Raw genomic sequence first — 18,716 nt, forward strand, 5'->3', positions numbered from 1 at the left:
GTGCAGTAAAACACTGATACACACGCGTTACTTTACGAAAAACACTAACAACCAATTCCCTAAAATAATCCGGCATCGAGCGGACCTGGTGTGATGGTTAGAACACTTGACTATCACGCCGAGGACCTGGGATCGAATCCCACTCCCAACAAACTCATAAAATGTGAGTTCTTCCTTCGGAAGGGAAGTAAAGCGTAGGTCCCGAGATAAACTAGCCTAGGGCTAAAAATCTCGTTAATACAGATAAAAAAAAAACTTTTTTTATTGGCGTGCATAAGCACTTTGCACCGACGCGTCGCTCTCGAGTGCACATGTTTTGCTGATTACACTTTACTCGTTGGTGGTCGTTCGTTGAACGACGCGCTTGGCTCAAGTTTCAACCCAAAAATGCTATAGCCGAAACATTGTCAACACCACCCCAGGGGTCTATGTTCGATTGACAATGTGTTTGTATGTAACGATTGATCTGTTACCAAATAAAAGGAATGCAAGTTCCAAGACCCAGAACACTCTTGTTCTGACCAGGAGACTATGTGTTTCAATGCATTCCGACGCATACCAAAACTTACCTCAGCACTCTGTACCACAGATACTGCTAACCACTTGGGATAGTTAATGGGCAGTCAACAATAAGTTTGATATCCTCCATAGTAGGCATGTCCAGCTTTTCAAAAATGTTCTCTGATTCTCAAGTCCACCCCCATATTTTGTTTGGCATCCTAAAAGAAGTAACTGGTCAAAATTTCAGCCAAATCCATTGAAATTGAGAGGTGCCTCAAATCAATTTTGTGTTTTTCGACTATTTTGAACTTCAAAAACTCATAACTACACTAAAACATGTCAAAACTTAATTCTTTCGGCAGAAATTGAAAGCTATACTTGTTTGCTACAACTTCTCCGAACAACGTGTGCCAATAAAATTGGAGTAAACATGTGTAATTATCACATTTGTGATCAGAAAAACCTTAAAAAGTTGAATTTTTAATAGATTTCGTTCTGGAACACCCTAATATACGTAATAAGTTTGATATTTTAAAACGGCATCATATGGGTTCATTCAAATATTACGTAACGCAAAATTTGCCAATTTTAGACCCCCTCCCTCCCCCACGTAACAACTTTTGTATGGAAAATTTTGAAATTTTGTATGAAGCGTAACGCAGCGCTGGACCCCCTCCCTCCCCTTTTAGCGTTACGTAATATTTGAACGAACCCTATTCTCTCATGTTTTTTGGTTATTTGCTTCTTTGACACCAATGCTGTAGGAGTTGAGCAAAAATTACTAAAATTCGTAAAAGCCAAATGTGGCCTAAAAACTAGCTTTTTGGAGGCAATCCCGCTATGGCGCGAAATTGTACTGAGCGTAGTAGCTTTGCTTCCTTGTAGTTTACCTAGGTTTACCTTGGCTACCCCCTACCACGGGTGATAACAAACAAGCATGATGACAGGTGTTGGCTATCATATCAGTGCTGACGCGATGCCACTTTTTGCGCGCCAAAGCGTGATTGCATCCGAAAAGCTCGTTTTTAGGCCACATTTGGCTTTCACGAATTTAAGTAATTTTTGCTAAACTCCTACAGCATTGGTGTCAAAGAAGCAAATAACCAAAAAACATTGGAGAATATGATGCCGTTTTGAAAAATCCAACTTATCACGTATATTAGGGTGTTTCAGAACGAAATCTATCAAAAAATCAACTTATTAAGGTTTTTCTGATTACAAATATGATAATTACACATGTTTCCTTCAATTTTATTGGCACACGTTGTTCGGAGAAGTTGTAGCAAACAAGTATAGCTTTCAATATCTGCCGAAAGAATTAAGTTTTGACATGTTTAAGTGTAGTTATGATTTTTTGAAGTTCAAAATAAGTCGAAAAACACAAAATTGATTTGATGCACCTCTCAATTTCAATGGATTTGGCTGAAATTTTGACCAGTTACTTCTTTTAGGATGCCAATCAAAATATGGGGGTGGACTTGAGAATCAGAGAACATTTTTGAAAAGCTGGACAGGCCTACTCCATAGTCTTCGGTCGGACTATGTGAGTGGTACTGTGGCTGACGTACAAGTGGCGCACAACTTCTCTATTTCGTGTAATGCATGATATACACGAACATGCACGATAAAGTAAATTGTTAAAACTATGTCAGCTAATTTGATAGCAGTGTATATTTTAGGTTGCGCCAGTGTTCAGCAAATGGGTCTTAAAGGGGCTTAAAGGGTGATACAGGGGGAATTTCAGGAGCCTGCAATGAGCGTTACAAGGGGTTTCAAAGCATTTCAGAGTTTCTGGGGGTTTCACGAACGTTTCAAGAGCGTTCGGAGAGGTTTAGGGGCATTTGATAGGGTTTTCAGGTGCATTTCAAATTGATTACGTGGATCTCAAAGATGATTGAATGGGATTAAGACGGTTTCAGGGGCGTTTTAAAGCATTTCATGGGTTTAAACCGCTTCAAGAGTTTTTTGGGATTCTAAGGATTTTAACCTTCCTTTTGAATCACGTTGGAAACAGCTCGCTGGCGTATTGCACGGTTTGAGTCAAAAATGACCCTAATGCCAAAGGAGGGTTAAGAGCGTTCAGGGGTATTTCAAAGCGTTTACGGACATTTTAGGAGCGTTTCAATAGCATGAAGCGCCCAGAGACCCCCCAAATTCCCTGGGATCTTCCTGAAATACCCCTGAGTTCTCATGGAACGCCCCTGATCTCCCTGACGTGCTCCTCAGACCTATTGGTATCTCTTGAGGCCCCGTTGAACGCCCCAGAGACTCCCTGACGTGCTAGGGTGGGGCTAATTTTGAAAAATCTTTCCGGGATATGATTTCCCAAGTGGAAAGTGATCTACTGGTCGAAATAAGTGAGCTGTGCAAAAATGAGCGATTTTGGTTGATATTTAGGGGTTACGCAAAGGGTTTAAGTGGATTTTTTTTTTTGCTAGAGCAAACCTTCAAAAAGAATTCAAATTAAATTTTCAAACATTTCTAGACTAAATCGGTGATTTTAGAATCCAAATTGGTTAAATCTGACCTCAAAATTGCGATATTTCTAATGGTTTCCGAGATATTTGAAAAAATGTCATTTATTGGTATCGTACCTAAAAATACTAAAATATGACATTATTTTCGAATTTCTCGGAAACCAGTAGAGATATCGCAATTTTGAGGACAGATCACTAAATCACCGATTTAGTCTAGAAATGTTATGTTTGAAAATTAAATTTGAAATGTTTTTTGAAGGTTTGCTCTAGAAAAAATTCCGTTTGCGCCACCCCTAAATATCAACCGAAATCGCTCATTTTTGCACAGCTCACTTATTTCGACCAGTAGATCATTTTCCACTTGGGAAATCATATCCCGCAGAGATTTTTTAAAATTAGCCCCACCCTAGCGCGTCAGGGAGTCTCTGGGGCATTCAACAAGGCCTCAGGAGATACCAGAAGGTCTCAGGAGCACATCAGGAGCGTTCCATGAGAACTCAGGGGCATTTCAGGGAGGTCCGAGTTCCGTTGTCACTGACGCTTTCCAAAGACTTGCTCCAGAGACCTTCTGGAACCCCCTGAAACGTCTCTGAGGTACTCTCCCCAGGTACTCCCTGAAACCTCTACAACGCTCCTGAGACCTCCCGATACCCCCATTGTAATGCCTCTGAAACTCCTTGAAACCCCCTCGGATCCTCTGAAAGGCCCTTGAAATCTTCTGAAGTGCCTCTTAGACCTACTGAAAGGCCTTTGAGAACTTCTGCAATGTCCCGGAAGCCTCTTGAGATTCCCTAAGACCTCTAAGAACCCCCAAAATTCCACTGGGACCCCCTAAAATGCCTCTGAGACCCCTTGAAGCGACTCTTGAACTCCCCATGAGACCACCTTCAACGCTCTGGAAACTCCATGGGACCCCCTTGAAACGCCCCTGAGATCTCCTCGCTGAAAACCCCTGAAGCCATCTGAGACGACCCTGAGACCTTTTGAGACTCCCCTTAAACCCTGAAACCCCTTGGGTTCTCCTTGAACCGCCCCTGAAATCTCCTGAAACATCCTGAAATGCCCCTGAGACCCTCTGGAACTCCCTTGGAACTCACTGTGACCCTTGAACCACTCCTGCGGCCCCTGGAACCCCCTGAGGCCCATGAAACCCTTCTAAGACTTCCTGAAGTGCTCCTGAGACCCCTTAGAGGCCCCTGTAGCCCCATGAAACCTCATGAGGCTCTCTTGAACACCTTTTAGACTTTTTGGTACCCCCTAGAACCCCTCGGAACTTCCTAATATGTCCCTGCAACTTTCCTTTGCTCTTCTCAATAAACGCTCCCTGCTCGCCGATCGTTCCCATAGTTACTGTCATTACTACGTTTTCTTATGCGCAATATTTGTTCCGAATAGGTTTCCCTCAAGTATTAATAAGCTGCTTGAAAATAACCTGAATAAAAACAGGTTTTATTGTATTGTGCCAAAGAACCCTCGAGGACCGGACTGGTCCAAACGGATGTTCTCCGGATAGAAAATTTATAGCGAAATTAAGCGAGTCAACCTTTGCCACATTTTTTTTGATAACTGGGCACTCTGCCGGAATTCTACGTTTATATTTTTCGCTGGCATCACTACGGTGGTGGAATCCCACGAAGTGTTATTAACTTTTGACCTTCCGATGAATGCCTAGAGCATTTTTTATTCTTAGTAGAACTCTCAAGGAATTTACACTTAAATTTTGTACTAAAACACTGCCTTTGTAAGCAACCTACTTCGGTTTGCCTTTTATAAAATTTAATTCATAAAATAATTATATAATGCGATAATTATAGCATATAATATTTTTATTTGTTGTGAACTTTTACTTACACTACCACTACACTATTCATTTTTATTTTGCACTACTTTGTCCACTGCACTCAGAGCCGTTTTCTGGCGCCTACGCTCAACTCGTCGCGGAAATAAATCCGTTGCTCCAGCAGCGCATTTCATTGTTTCAACAGCAATCACCTACATATCTACTTACCTAGCTAGACTGCAATGTGCTGCAATGCCATTTCCATATGCGTGACGCAGCTCTGACGGCACGTGAAACACCCACTGGTAAAGTGCCATGCGCACTCAACTGCACTCCCTTGACATTGACTCATTGTGACACTGTCGTCCACCGTCAATGACAGTTTCAGTTGACTTCTGCTTACACTGATGAGCGACAATGGCGCAATTGTTCTAGTACTTCACCGTTCCTCATTGTCACATGGCTGCTGGGGTTCGCAAGTCTTCATTATGTCACTGAATTTTCGCTTTTGATGACCAAACAAAACGACGCATTGTGGTAGGTTGGTACATACCAGCATGTAACGGTATTCTCCCATCACTACGAAATGGATCCCTGTCAACATAAATTAACGCAGGGCGCAGAAAGGCTCTTTTTGCCAAATTGCAAATGAGCTGGCGATGGCTGTTCCGGCCTTTTTTAGCAGACGTAGTTGGTTTTTATGGCCCATTTCCTTCTACCATTTTGGGTCATAAGTTCCCAGTAGTGTCACGGGTCGGGAATCGGTTCTTTTGTTGAAAGTCGAACGGCGAATCGGCAGTGTTTTCCATTGGCGTATCTAGGATTTTTTCCTAGGGGGTGCCTGGGGGTGCCAGTTTCAGTGGCTTCTAGGTTGTTTTTCTTTTTTTTTGTAAAAAGAAATACCGATCCACCATCAATTTCTCAGTACGATAATATACTGCGTCGCGGGGCAAATTAGCCCGAAAATTTAAACGCGCTATATTAAAAAAAATCCTTTTTTTTAATCCGAACCATTGTACTGACTTAACACTCTCTTTTTTCTTAAATGTCTTCGGCATGCCATTCTATTTTTTTTGGATTGTCGTCGATTTTTTAAACTTCCATTATCTATGCTATTAGGCAGAGGTTCCCAAACTTTTTGCTATTGCGGCGCTTTTTGAAATTTTCGAAAATTTCGCGGCGCACCTACATCTTTAAACAAAGAATTTTTATTATTTTCGAACAACTTTCACTTCAAACATTTGAATGTAAATTTGTGAGGAACTTTCAGTACCATGTTTTCTCAAAATCCAAATAAAACTGAATATATTGGGTCAAATGTTGTTTTCAATAAAAATTGCTTAAAAATTTTATAAATATTTGTTAGATTTCAAATGTCATATTTATTTATCGCACAAGGTTAACAACTATATCAAACATTACTGCAAATAAAGCAAGCTGTTGATGCTTTATAATTCAAGAAAAAAATGTAAAACAGTTGCAATACTATAATAATTCCGGATACATTGAAATGATTTCACAGAATTTAATGAAAATTTTAGATTTTCGTTGGATTTACTAAATTTTAAAAAATGGATTGTTAAGAATGTAGTGTGGTAAACTTCAGCAAGCTTAAGTGTAAAAATATTATTTTCAGAACTAGGCTGCATTGCCATGCGTTTGATCATTATGTCTTGAGAAAAGCTAGAAGGGCTATCTTTTTAGAGTATTGGAAATCCAATAATCTTAACAAAAATTTCTGAAAACTCCGAGAATTTTAAAATTTGGTAAAGATCAAAATTTTTTAAGAGGATACCAGTACTCCAAGAATATTCGAAGGTCGATATAAATTTTGAGAAAATGTCTTGAAGCAACACTTTGAAGAATCATCAAACAAAAAAAAGGTTCCGATATTGAATTATATTGTTTTGGTTCAAAACCCTGCGGCGCTAAAGCGAAATGTTCACGACGCACCAGGTCGCCGCGGCACACAGTTTGGGAAGCGCTGCTATTAGGTATTTCTTCACCAATTCCTTCGAAAACTCCTTCGGAAGGTCTTTTATAAATCGCTTATAAAATTAAAATAAAAATTCTTTAGACAATTTCTTCTACATTTCTTCAGTAATTACGTAAGGAATTCCTGCAGCAGATGATTTTGGAACACCTTTGGCATTTTCGATGTTACTTCCATTGAACATTTATTTGGGAATTTTACAAGCGAATTCTTTGGAAATCTTGGAAACTTCGATTATTGCTTTAGGAAATTGATTCGGCAATTTTCTTAAAGATTTTCTTCGGGAATTTCTTAAAAAAAATCTCCGGCGGTTCTTTAAAAATTCTGTCACTGCAATCACTTGTGGAATTCTTTCTAAATTTTGGAAATTGAGAATTTCTTCGATTTTTTTTTGTGAATGTTTGTGGAAGTTTTAATATTTTCATCAGGAATTCCTCTGGTAGTTCTTATATGAATTCTTTTAGCAACAATTTTGAAAGCTCTAAGGTAATTTTAAAAGATTTTTTCCGGAAATTTCTTTGGGAATTCGTTGAGAAATTTTTCGTGAATTTCATACGATTTTCTTCAAGCAAGTCCAGTTGAGAATTTCTGAATTTCCAGTTCAGCAATTTTCGGAAGCAATAAATTTAAATACATTTAAATTATAAAGAATAACAAATGTAAGCACGATTAAATTGCCTGAGAAATTTGCAAAATAACTGAAAAAGAAATTGCTAAGATAATTACGGAGGAATTGGCGTTGAAATATAGAAAAAAAATCTAAAGAAATTGTTGATTGCATATATTTATTTGGAATTCCATTGAAACTACTGTAAAAATTTTCAAAAAAAAAAAAAACATGCCGAAAAATAAATAAAAAGAAAATCGCGTTAAGTACTGTTCCTTTGAATTCCACTAAGAATTTGCATCCTTTGACAGATACGTATTTCGACCTCAACTATAAGGTCGTCTTCAGTGTCTTGTGCTTGTACTTGAGTCGAGTCAAGTACAAGACACTGAAGACTACCTTACAGTTGAGGTCGAAATACGTATCTGTCGAAGGATGCAAATTCTTAGTGGAATTCTAAGGAACAGTACTTAACGCGATTTTCTTTTTATTTACAGATATTCCCCTAACAAGCCCAGGTTAATCATCATCATGTCGAAAAAACCCTCAAAGAAATGGCTATACTGCGGTGTAGCAAATACGGAGCCGTGTGTTCTTGAATCCCACACATTCATCTCTCATTTTGTCAATTAGCAACATTCTGTGCCTTCTAATTAATTACAAGTTTTCCCTGTATGTTCCTATTGGATTTCACTAGAGATTTCTCTAGTAAACCCCTAGGATTTCTCTGGAAATTCCAACTATTCCCGAAATTCGGGATTCCTTCAGCTAGAATTCCTTGAAGAAGGCCTAGAGAAGTTCCAGGTGTAATACCATGATTAATTTCTAGAGTAATCCATGAATTCCTGGATGGGTCTTTAGAGCAGTGATCCTCAGGCCTAGTTTTTCAACTACTCGTATTGCAACACCTGGATCGATTTGTGAATCATTCAACACGTTATTCTTGAATATGTCGGGAGAAGAACAACTTCAATAAAAAACATTACAAGGAATTCTACGGTAACATATGGAACTGGACATCACGTGCGGCCCGCGGGCCGCACTTTGGTGACCGCGGCTTTAGAGAAATCCCTGGAAGAATCAGAAGTATCCTAGGAAAACTGGAATGAAACCGAATGAACTAGAAGAATCCCGGCCAGAATTTCAGAAGAAATCTCTAAAGGGATTCCTGCAGGTATCACAGTAAGAATTTCTGGAGGAGACCTAGGAGGCATTCCTGAAACATTAGAAGCAGCAGGAATCGCTTATGGAATCCTAGGAGGAGTTCCTGGATGAAAGTCAAGAGGAGCTCTTGGAGAAGTCCAACAAGAAGTATTTGGAGAAATACCAGATTTTTTTAGGGTTTCAAGGAGGACACACCGAAGGTACTTCTGCAAGACTCCTAAGAAGATTGTCTTGAATAATCCCAGCAAGTTTTTGAAGGAATCTCTGGAGAAATTCTTAGAAGAATCCGTAGAAGAATTCTGGGAGGTATTGTGGTAAGAATGACTGGAGGAGGGAATTGCTGGAAGAACCACAGCAGGAATAGCTTGAGAAATCCAGCTGAAATTCCTGGAGGAATCCCATGGGAAATATATGAGAGAATCCATGGACAAAATATGTTGGATAAAAAATCCTGGAGAAATAACCATAGAGTTTCTGAAGAAATCGCAGAAAAAATCTCATGAGGTATTCTTAGAAGGATTCTGGGATGTATCACTGTAGAAACCTCAGTTGAAATCCTAAAAGGAATTGCTGGAGAAAACTGTACAGGAATTTCTAGAGAAACCCCATCAGGTATGCCAGAGGGAATCCAAAGAAGAAATCCTTGGAATACCTAGAGAAGTCCCTGCAAGAACCGGTAGAGGTTTTCTGGAAGAATCTATAGAGAATGCTCTGAAAGAATCGCAGGAGGATTTTCTGAAAGAATCTCAGGAAGAATCCCAGCCATAATGCTAGGATAAATTCGTATATGAATTACTACGAAGAATTTCTGAAGGAATTGATGGCAGAATCTCAGGAGGAGTTGTTTGAGGTATTCTTGGAAGAAGGCCAAAAAGAGTTTCGGCAGGAATTCCATGAGCATTTTCTGGAGAAATCTTTGGATAAAATCTCTGGAGAAATTCCTGGTGGAGCAACCAAAGAAATTTCTGCAAGAATTCCAGGAAGATTGCCTGGAAAGGTCTCAGCAAAAAAGCCAGGACAAAGCTCTAGGAGAATCCGTAGCATGATTTCGGAAGTATCACAGTTATAATTTCTGGAGGAAGAATATCTGGAAGAGCCGCATGAATTGCTTGAGCAGTCCTAGCTGGAATATCTGGAGAAATTCTTAGAATTCCGGGAGCTATCATAGAAGTAATTTCTAGAGAAATCCAAGAATCAGCCATGCCATGGGTATCTTAAGAGAAGTTCCTCTAACAAATGCCTGGAGGAATGCCTACAGTTCTCCTAAAAATCGGTAGAATTATACTGGAGGAATCCCTGATGAAATCGCAGGAAGAATTTCTGGAGGAATCTCAGGAAGGTTTCCCGAAAGTATTGCAGCAAGTCAGTATGCCAGGAGAAATCCCTAGAAGTATTTCTGAAGGAGTCCTAATGGGAATTGCTTGAAGAATTTCAGCTGAAATTCATGGAGGAATGTCAATAGAAATTCTTGGGGAAATCCCCTGTGGAATTTCTGGAAGAACCTCTAGAAAGTCCTGGATATATCCTTGAAGAAATGTATGGAAGAATCAATGAAGGGATTTTATGAAAAAAACTCAGGGAGATCTTCCGGAAGAATTTCCGGAAGAACTTTTCTAGTAGAATTCCAGAAGGTACCACAGTGAGAATTTTTAGAAGAGAAGAGATATTGCTGGAGGAATCCTGCTGCTTGAGGAATGCTAGCCACAATTCCCGGAGGAAGGCCATTATAAGCGCCTGGAGGAATTTCATGAGAAATTTCTGGAAGAACCTCTGAATGAAATCTCTGAGAGAATTCCTGGAAGAATCACCGGAGGAACTTCTGAAAGGATCCCAGGAAGATTGCTTGAATAATTCCACCAGAAATTCTTGAAGAAATCCCAGTAAAAATTTGTAGAGGAACCCCTGGAAGAATTCCGAGAAGAATCATAGTAAGAATTTCCAAAGAAACCCTAGCAGAATTTGCTGGATCAATCTCTGCAGTAATTTCTAGCATGTACAACCCCATCAGGATTGCCTGGAGTATCCTAAGGGAAGATTATTGAAGAAATATCGGGAGGAATCCATAAAGGAAGTCTAGAGAAATCATTGTATGAATAGATACAGTATGCGGCAGGAAAAAATGCGAAAGTGTTTTCCAACTTCAAACCTCATTTTCTTCCATTTGACGTTAACTAATCTATGTTTCAACGTTCCATGATCTCTAGCAGGCTAATTTTCTGAAAAGTTATTTTAAAAAAATTACTTCTTGGGCACAAATCTTTGCAAGACGGCACCTGAAGCTGAAGACCATCAACATTTTCAAACCACTGAAAAGCACACAGGTCGCTAAATTTCATACCTGATAAAACAAAACTTTTAATTATCTCTACATTATTATCATATATATGTATTTATTTCATCTGGTATGTGAAACTACATGGCTCTGGACTAATATGGCCTGGTTTTTCATGGAATTGAAGCTATTTTTTTTTACTATTATAGCCATTTTGTCTAATGACCATTGGGCGCGCAGTATTTTGGTACCAACTTTTTAGGCTTACATTATGACATGTTAAAAATTAAATATGTTAATTTTTATTTTGTAGTGCTAGAATATAGACGTTGACTAATACACTGTCATTAAAAAATAGTCATATATATCCTATATTCAGTGTGTAATAGCGCCTTGAACTTTTCGCATTTTTTCCTGCCGCACCCTGTACAAGTGTTTCTGGAGGAATCTATGGAGAAGTCTGTTGATTGTTCTTACTAATATCCAAAACGCCAAAACGTGCAATAGTTATAAAAATAATATCGGGTGTGCTTAAATTTTGTTCAAATGTGCCATTAATAAATATTGGAATTATTATGTGACGTTTTAAATTTTAGGTGACTGTCAAGGAAAAACTCTAGGGGGTGCCAAATTTGTTCTAGGGGGTGCCAGGCACCCCTGGAACCCCCCCTAGCTACGTCAATGCAGATTTTAATAAACAGCCATGATTCAAAACGTTTTATATGTACAGCGACCGTTCGCTCGTTGCCAAATGTTTACGCTAATTTCAACGTCAATTTGACGCTAAAGTGCATCGAAATGCACTCACAGCATGACTGACAGCACAAATTTGACACTTGATTGCTTTTTAATTGCAAAAACATGTCAAATTTGCAACCTAAAAGCGTTACAACGAGCGGGTTTGCAACGAACGAACGGCCGATATACAATAGTGAATCAGTGGATCAAAATCGAAGAAAACAAAAAAAAGCTAATCTGGCACCACTGCCTCAACGACACTTGGGAAGGGATGCCACTTGGCGCCAAGCCGCGTGCGTTGCGCAAATTTCTGTTTACAGATTTGACTCACGCCGCTGCCCCGATGCCTCGAAAATGGCTTTGATTGACATTTCGTTTATTTTCCGATTGCTTCTATTTTCAGATTACCACACATGGTTCCATTCTGATCACCACGACGAGAGTCCAAGCCCAAACACAATACAAACCTACCTGCTGGAGAGACATAGGGGACGCACCTTTTCGGAGCAGTTCGTTAGCCCCACAGGCTCGTGGACATATATTTATTCGCTGTTATTAGCAAGCAGTCATGAGCGATCTAGCGCAGCGACCCACAACCATCGCCATCGCCACCTCGGCCACACCTGGAACCCAACGAAGGGCCAAACGGGGCGCTTCGACCACCATAGATGGCCATGCGACGGCTATGGCGGCGTCGCCCATCTCCGCTGGGGGTTCGTCGCCGAGGACCATCGTGGCCGAAGCCAAGTTTGAAGGACTCTCACTGGAGGGCGTCAACCAGAATTTGGTAAGTCACGATCTTCACCCGCATTGCGCGCGGGTTTCAGTGTTTGTTTTGGTTTGGTTTTTAGATTGGGACCGATGTCGATTGCTGCTACGCCGTTCGTTGTCGTCGTCATGTTTGTTCTACATATTTAGCGTCTAGTCCAGTTCGTGTGCGATTGTCGTCGATGGAGGTGGTTTCACTTTCGTTTTGCAGGTTAATTGCGTCACGATTGTTCCATTGTTGATTGTTTACTAATGGAACAGAACAGTCAGGAATTTCAGCGATACCGAATGAGTCATTTATAAATCACAGAAGTATTGTTTGCAAGGTTGATAGAAGATGTGCTTTAAATGGAACGACACACAGTGCAGTACCAGAATTACAGTGCAGCTCTACCTTCATTCTAGCCTAGACCTTGGACCCACCCACAAGACTAACACTTGAAACCATCGTTTGTCGCAAATACATTATGAGGTGATTTGGGTTCTTAGGTTTCTTCATTTGCGACAAAATAACTAATGGGTCTTGATGATACGAGGATGCCAGATCTAAAAATTGCGATTAAATTTTGGAATCTGTTTGGATTCAAAGAGGCTTCTTCGAAAAGAGTGTTTGACGATACCAACGGTACTCTCAGAAAAGTCTTCTTCCTTCCTTCCTTCCTTATGGCTACGTTCTCACTAGAACTTGGTCTGCCTCTTTTCAACTTAGTGTTCTTTGAGCACTTCCACAGTTTTATTAATTGAAGGGCTTTCTTTGCCTGCCATTGCATGAATTTGTATATTGTAAGGCAAGTACAATCATACACTATGCCCAGGAAATCGAGAAAGATTTTCCGACCGGAACGGGAATTGAACCCACCGTCTCCGGATTGGCAATCCATAGCCTTAACCACTAGGCTAACTGGAGACCCCTAAAAGTACTAGTTGGAATTCTGCAGAGATTTATGCAAAATTTACGGAGGAGTTTCAAATAAAATTGTAATAAAAGGTTATTTTGAAATTTCTGAAGGTGTTTGTTTCGAAATTAGTTGAAAATTTTAGTTACCACTTGTAAAGCTCCGTGATACCACTCCTCGAGAGTTTTCTTATGAAACTCGTGAAAATTTTTATTAAAAAAAATCGAAAAACATAAAATTGTGAGAATTTTCGGCTTGTTTACTTGACAACTTTTCAGTGGAATTTCTAGAAACTGTTTTGTTAATAAATCTTTCCAACAGCCACGGAGTTTCTAGTAGTAGAAGAATTTGCAAAAATGGCGGAGGATTTGAAATGCAATAACAATTTCGGACGGAGCCCGAACTTGTTAACCCTCTAATACCCAATCCCGCCTTTAGACGGGGTATAGTTTCAGCATTTTTGTAATTTTTGTTTCGTGGAGAATCAAAAATTTTATATTTTTGGCTGATATTTAGGACTGTTTTGTATATCTCAAAATGGTTTTTGGTGTATTTTAAAGCGTATTTACATTTTTTAAAAATCATTCAAAAATTGATGTTTAAGTCACCTTTTAGAAGTCATTGTTTATTTTGTATTTAATCACTACAATTAACATATTTTAAATTTTCCCAATTCATTCTGCCCTAGTTTAATAGTTTAAGGGAATCGAATACACTCTAAAATTATTTTCCTTAAAATTACACGGAAAATAAAATTTTCCATGAAAAAAATTAAAATAAAAATATTTCAACAATAATCATTAAATCTCAAAATGTTTTCATCTCAAAAAATCCGTACCCCAAATAGGCTTCCAGGAAAAATATAAAAGTGTGGGGATGTTCAAAAATAAAAATTAGAAAAATCAAAAACTGAAATTCACGAAATCGAGAATTAAAAAGAATCATCTTCCAAAACATGTTTAAATCGATTTTAGATGACGAAAAATGATATTTAGATCAAAATCAAAAATGTGGGTATTAAAGGGTTAATAATTGTTAGAAAATAAATCGTTTGCGACAACATATGCGTGAAATTACTGACGGAACTAAGCTTCGATTGCTTTAGAAATTTATTCAGAACTTTCCCCAGAACTTTTCTGGAGTTCTGATCAATATTTCTCAACCAATTCGTTACAAAATCAAAATCCTTCAAAAATTTCGTTAGAACTTTCTGAAGAAAGTTCATCAAGAATTGTTAAACAATTTACATGATTTTTTTCAGAAGTTATTAAAATAAATTTCTTCTAGGAGTTTTCTAGCGGAATTCGGTGAGGAATTACCAGTAATTTTAACGGACATTTATTGAGCAGCTTTGGAAGAAGTTCCTCTCTGGGAGCCACCATTGATCAATGGCTCCTACTTTTTCTAGTACAGTTCAGTTAACCCTTTCAGGACGGTTGGGTCATTGGCACCTCGCTGACGCGTTTTACGGCGGCGAGGTTAGCGAAAAAAGTCGTCCCGAAGGGGTTAAACAAAGTTCACCGTTGAATTCTCAGGATATTAGTCGATTTTCGTGAATTTTTTAACACATAAACACAGCCACTCTGAAGTCGGATCAAAATGTGCAAAAACATTGCTGATCGGTTCATCCGTTCGTGAGTGTTAGCATCTCAAAGCGAATTCAAACTTATTTTTATATATAGAAAAGATGTGTTGAGCCATCTCAGTCGAAGTTTCACTAAAGAATCTTTCAGAGAGCTCTTTGGTCATTCTAATTGAAATTTCCCGAAATTGCTGACATAGCTTTTTCCATATGCAACATCTTATGCATTTTTGGTGATTTCTTGAATATTTTTACAAAAGTTCTACCAAGAATGGCTCTAAGTATAACGTAGATATTTTCTAGAAATTCAATCACAATGCTTGCTACGGTCAGTGGCAGGGATGAAAATTAGTGAACATTACAGCGTAGCAGAGGTAGACGCATCCAAAACTACTCGTGTCCAAAAGAGGCTCGCACTCGTTCATTGACGATCAAGCGAGGCAAGTATGCATTCTTCTGTGAATCACGAAACAGTGAGCTTTTTGCAGCTTTTTTCTTTTATTCAACACACATTTACTTGACTGGCTGTTTTAGTTTCGGAACCATGGTGCTTTGATATGTTGGTCTTATTTGCGGCTGGTCTAGAGCCATTTGGTATAATGCCGCTTGCATAAAGGCATTATGCCTAACGGGGTAGAGCCCTAGCTTCCTTTCCAATATGTATACTCATCTTCTAATCTTCCTAGCTTCGGATCCCAAGTAACATTTTTTAGTTAAATAAATTAGAAAAAGTTCTTTAATCCGTCATAAAACTAGAATCAAAAGTACTCGGTTTTATGACGGTTCTCAAAACCTCTAAAAGACTAATTGGCCATCAAAATGTTACTTGGGTTCCTTGCTCTTTAAATTTTTTGTCCTCGCTATTTCCTTAATTTTTTTCTTCTTACTTTTTTCGGTTTTCTTGTTTTATCACATTTAGGTGTATCATCCTATTTTCTGTTTTCCTATTTTCCTATATTTTGATCTTCTTATCTTCCTTTCTTCCAGTTTTCCTTGTTGCCTATCTTCCTATCACTTTATCTTCTTCCGTTTCTTCCTATCCTCTTCTATAAATCTTCTTATTTTGCTACCTTCCCACTTTTTCCTTCCTACATTTCTATCTTCCAATATTCGTACACTAAAATGTTTACGGAAGCTTGGAATTTTACCTGAAACTTAATAAGCATTATTCCATCAAAAGTTTCTTCACGGGCTAGCCAAAGTCTTTGTTTTTTTTTATACTCTGGCTGAGATTTTTACTGAAAATTCCGTTGACATCTTCCAGATTTAGTTTGCGAATTCATTTAGGAATTCCTCCGGGAATTCCTTCAAAAATTCTTCAGGGCATCATTGCGGAAGCTCCCCTGGCAACTCCTTTAGAAATTGTTATGGCAATATCTCTCGAAACCAATTTGGACAATTCTGGAAATTATTCCGGAAGAAATTTCTGACATTTTATCTCTCCAATTAATCTATTGATGTGAGAGTTTCACCGGAAATAATTTCTGAAATTTTTCCAGAATTTTCATGGATTTCCATGGAATTCCTCCGGAAACTTCTCTACGATTTTCTTCATTTTTTTTTGGGAATTTGAACTACGACTAATTCATCACACGCTTTTCCATGATTTGGCATGAATTCTTTTATGTGATTTTTTTTTGCGATAAGTTCTTGGAATTTGCCTGAAAAATTGTGCATTTGCTTCACGAATTTGTTCCGGAAAAAAATTCCGGGATTTTATCTGAAAATTTCTCCAGGAATCCATCCAAGTTGTTGTCATAATATTCAATGAAATTCCTATGCGAATTTCTTTGTGCATTTTTTTGAGTTCTTTGAATTTTCCTTCTGGAACGGCTCCTTGAATTCCGCCAGGAATTCGTTCTGAAAATCTTTCGTGGACTTGTTCTCGAAAAGCTTCTCACACACTGTACCACGATTCGAGCTAGAAATTCTTATAAAACATCTGGCAAAAACTTCGGAATGAATTTCACAGGTAATATCTAATACGATAACGTCAAAATTTTATGTCTGGATTTTTTCATATGTCTCGCTAGAGACTTCCTTCGAGGTGCAGGTATAACGAAGCTATATTTCGAATTTTCACAAGTTCAAACCTGATGAACCATTTGACTTGACTTCGCCCCCTCCATACAAATTCCATTTTTTATGTATGAAGTGGCGTAAATTAGAGCAGAATTTGGGGGGAGGGGCGAAGGCTAGTGTTTTTACCCTACCTCTACTGGTGATCAATCGATTAACTTTTCAGCGCAAACCATCATTTGGTTCTTCAGATTTGTGCTCTTGAAAATTCGAGATCTGGCTTTGTTATATCTTCACCATAAGTTTTTCTTTGGTGATTTTGGGTTACTTAAACCAAACTATCATGAGTTTCTGCAGGAATTACATAAAAATCCAATGGCAAAATTCTTTGAATATACATCTGGATTTTTTTTGAGAATTCTGGAGATTTTCTGGAATTTTGATACAGATTTCTCAACCAAGTCTAATATAGATACGTCGGAACCTTCTGAAGATACTTCGCCAAGAATTGTTAAGTAGCTGGCAAGAAGTTTCCTATACATTACACATAGGAGATAGTCGTGGAATGCTACCAGTATTGACAGTAATTTGAGCGGATATTTATCAGAACTTCCCTGGAATAAAGAGGGACTGTTTTTGGTGGCTCCCAGAGAGGAACTTCTGTCAAAACTACTAAATTTGATAGAAGTTCCTCTCTGGGAGCCACCATAAATACACTCTTTCTCTAGTGAAGTTCAGATACATAAATTTAATCTTTAAATTCTCAGGATATTATTTATTGGGTACTGCATTGAGCTGTTTCTATTATAGTTTCAATGAACGGTCTGCCAGTAATTCTAAGTTTTTCAGTTAATTATCTCGAAATTAGAAAAAAAACTCGCAAATCTTCTCCCATAATGTCAAGATTTTTTTGAATACATTTCTTAAAGCTCTACTAAGAATGATAGAGGGACTATTTATGGTGGCTCCCAGAGAGGAACTTCTGTCAAAACTACTAAATTTGATAGAAGTTCCTCTCTTGGAGCCACCATAAATACACTCTATTTCTAGGGAAGCTCAGATAACTCAATTTTATCTTTAAATTTTTAAGATGGATACTACTGAAGATGCGTTGAACTGTTTCTATTATAGTTTCAATGAAGGATCTGCCAGTAATTCCAAGTTCTTCAGTTAATTATCTCAAAATAAAAAAAAACTACTCGCAAACCTTCTCTCATAATGCCAGAATTTTGTTTTGAATACATTTCTTAAAGCTCTACTAAGAATGCTACTAGAGATAATTATAATTTTTCAGAAATTTTTATTATGTAACCATGTCAAGATGTTGGAACAGGAATTGTTGAAAAGGCGAAAAACTATGACAACCATCACCATCTTTCAGATATCTCACAGTGTACTTCAATTGTAGTAATGGGAGATAAATCTAATTATTTTCTGACCGACCTCTAAAGTCTTTTGAGAACTCCTTGGAACTTGGTGTAAGCATTTCCGGCAGAATTCCAAAACGATTGTTTACGGAATGTCTAAAACGTTCCTGTAAGGAATTGCTCCTGGATCCTAAGAAACCATTTATAATTTTTTTGGGCACTTGCCGCTATATCTAAGTCAATTTCAAACGGATTGATTTGAATTTTGGTATAGATTTAGGCACGTACAGTATCTTACTCTATACCAAAAATCCTAATCAATCCATTTGAAATTGACTTAGTTATAGCGGCAAGTGCCCAAAATAGGTACAGCTGCTCAAATAGTACAACACCCTACCTAGGTAGAATTCTGCAGAGATTTTTGCACAATTTATAAAGAAATTTCAAGAGAAATTCCAAAAAGAGATTAGTTTGAGATTTCTGAAGACAGTTGTGACGATATTAGTTGAAAATGTTAGTAAACACTTTTCAAAATCGCTTGATAAGCTCGTC

General features: G+C 38.2%; 1 protein-coding gene across 1 annotated transcript in view; it reads left to right on the forward strand.

The window, feature by feature from the left end:
• Nucleotides 1–18,716, forward strand: part of LOC109422128 (uncharacterized) — a 432,211-nt gene that overhangs the window by 70,819 nt on the left and 342,676 nt on the right. The window contains exon 3 of the mRNA XM_062844836.1: nt 11,936–12,319. Within this exon, the coding sequence (XP_062700820.1) occupies nt 12,101–12,319 (219 nt within the window). The 5' untranslated portion in view covers nt 11,936–12,100. The remainder of the gene's footprint in view (nt 1–11,935; nt 12,320–18,716) is intronic.

This window comes from Aedes albopictus, chromosome 1, assembly GCF_035046485.1.
Source record: "Aedes albopictus strain Foshan chromosome 1, AalbF5, whole genome shotgun sequence".
NCBI lineage: Eukaryota > Metazoa > Arthropoda > Insecta > Diptera > Culicidae > Aedes > Aedes albopictus.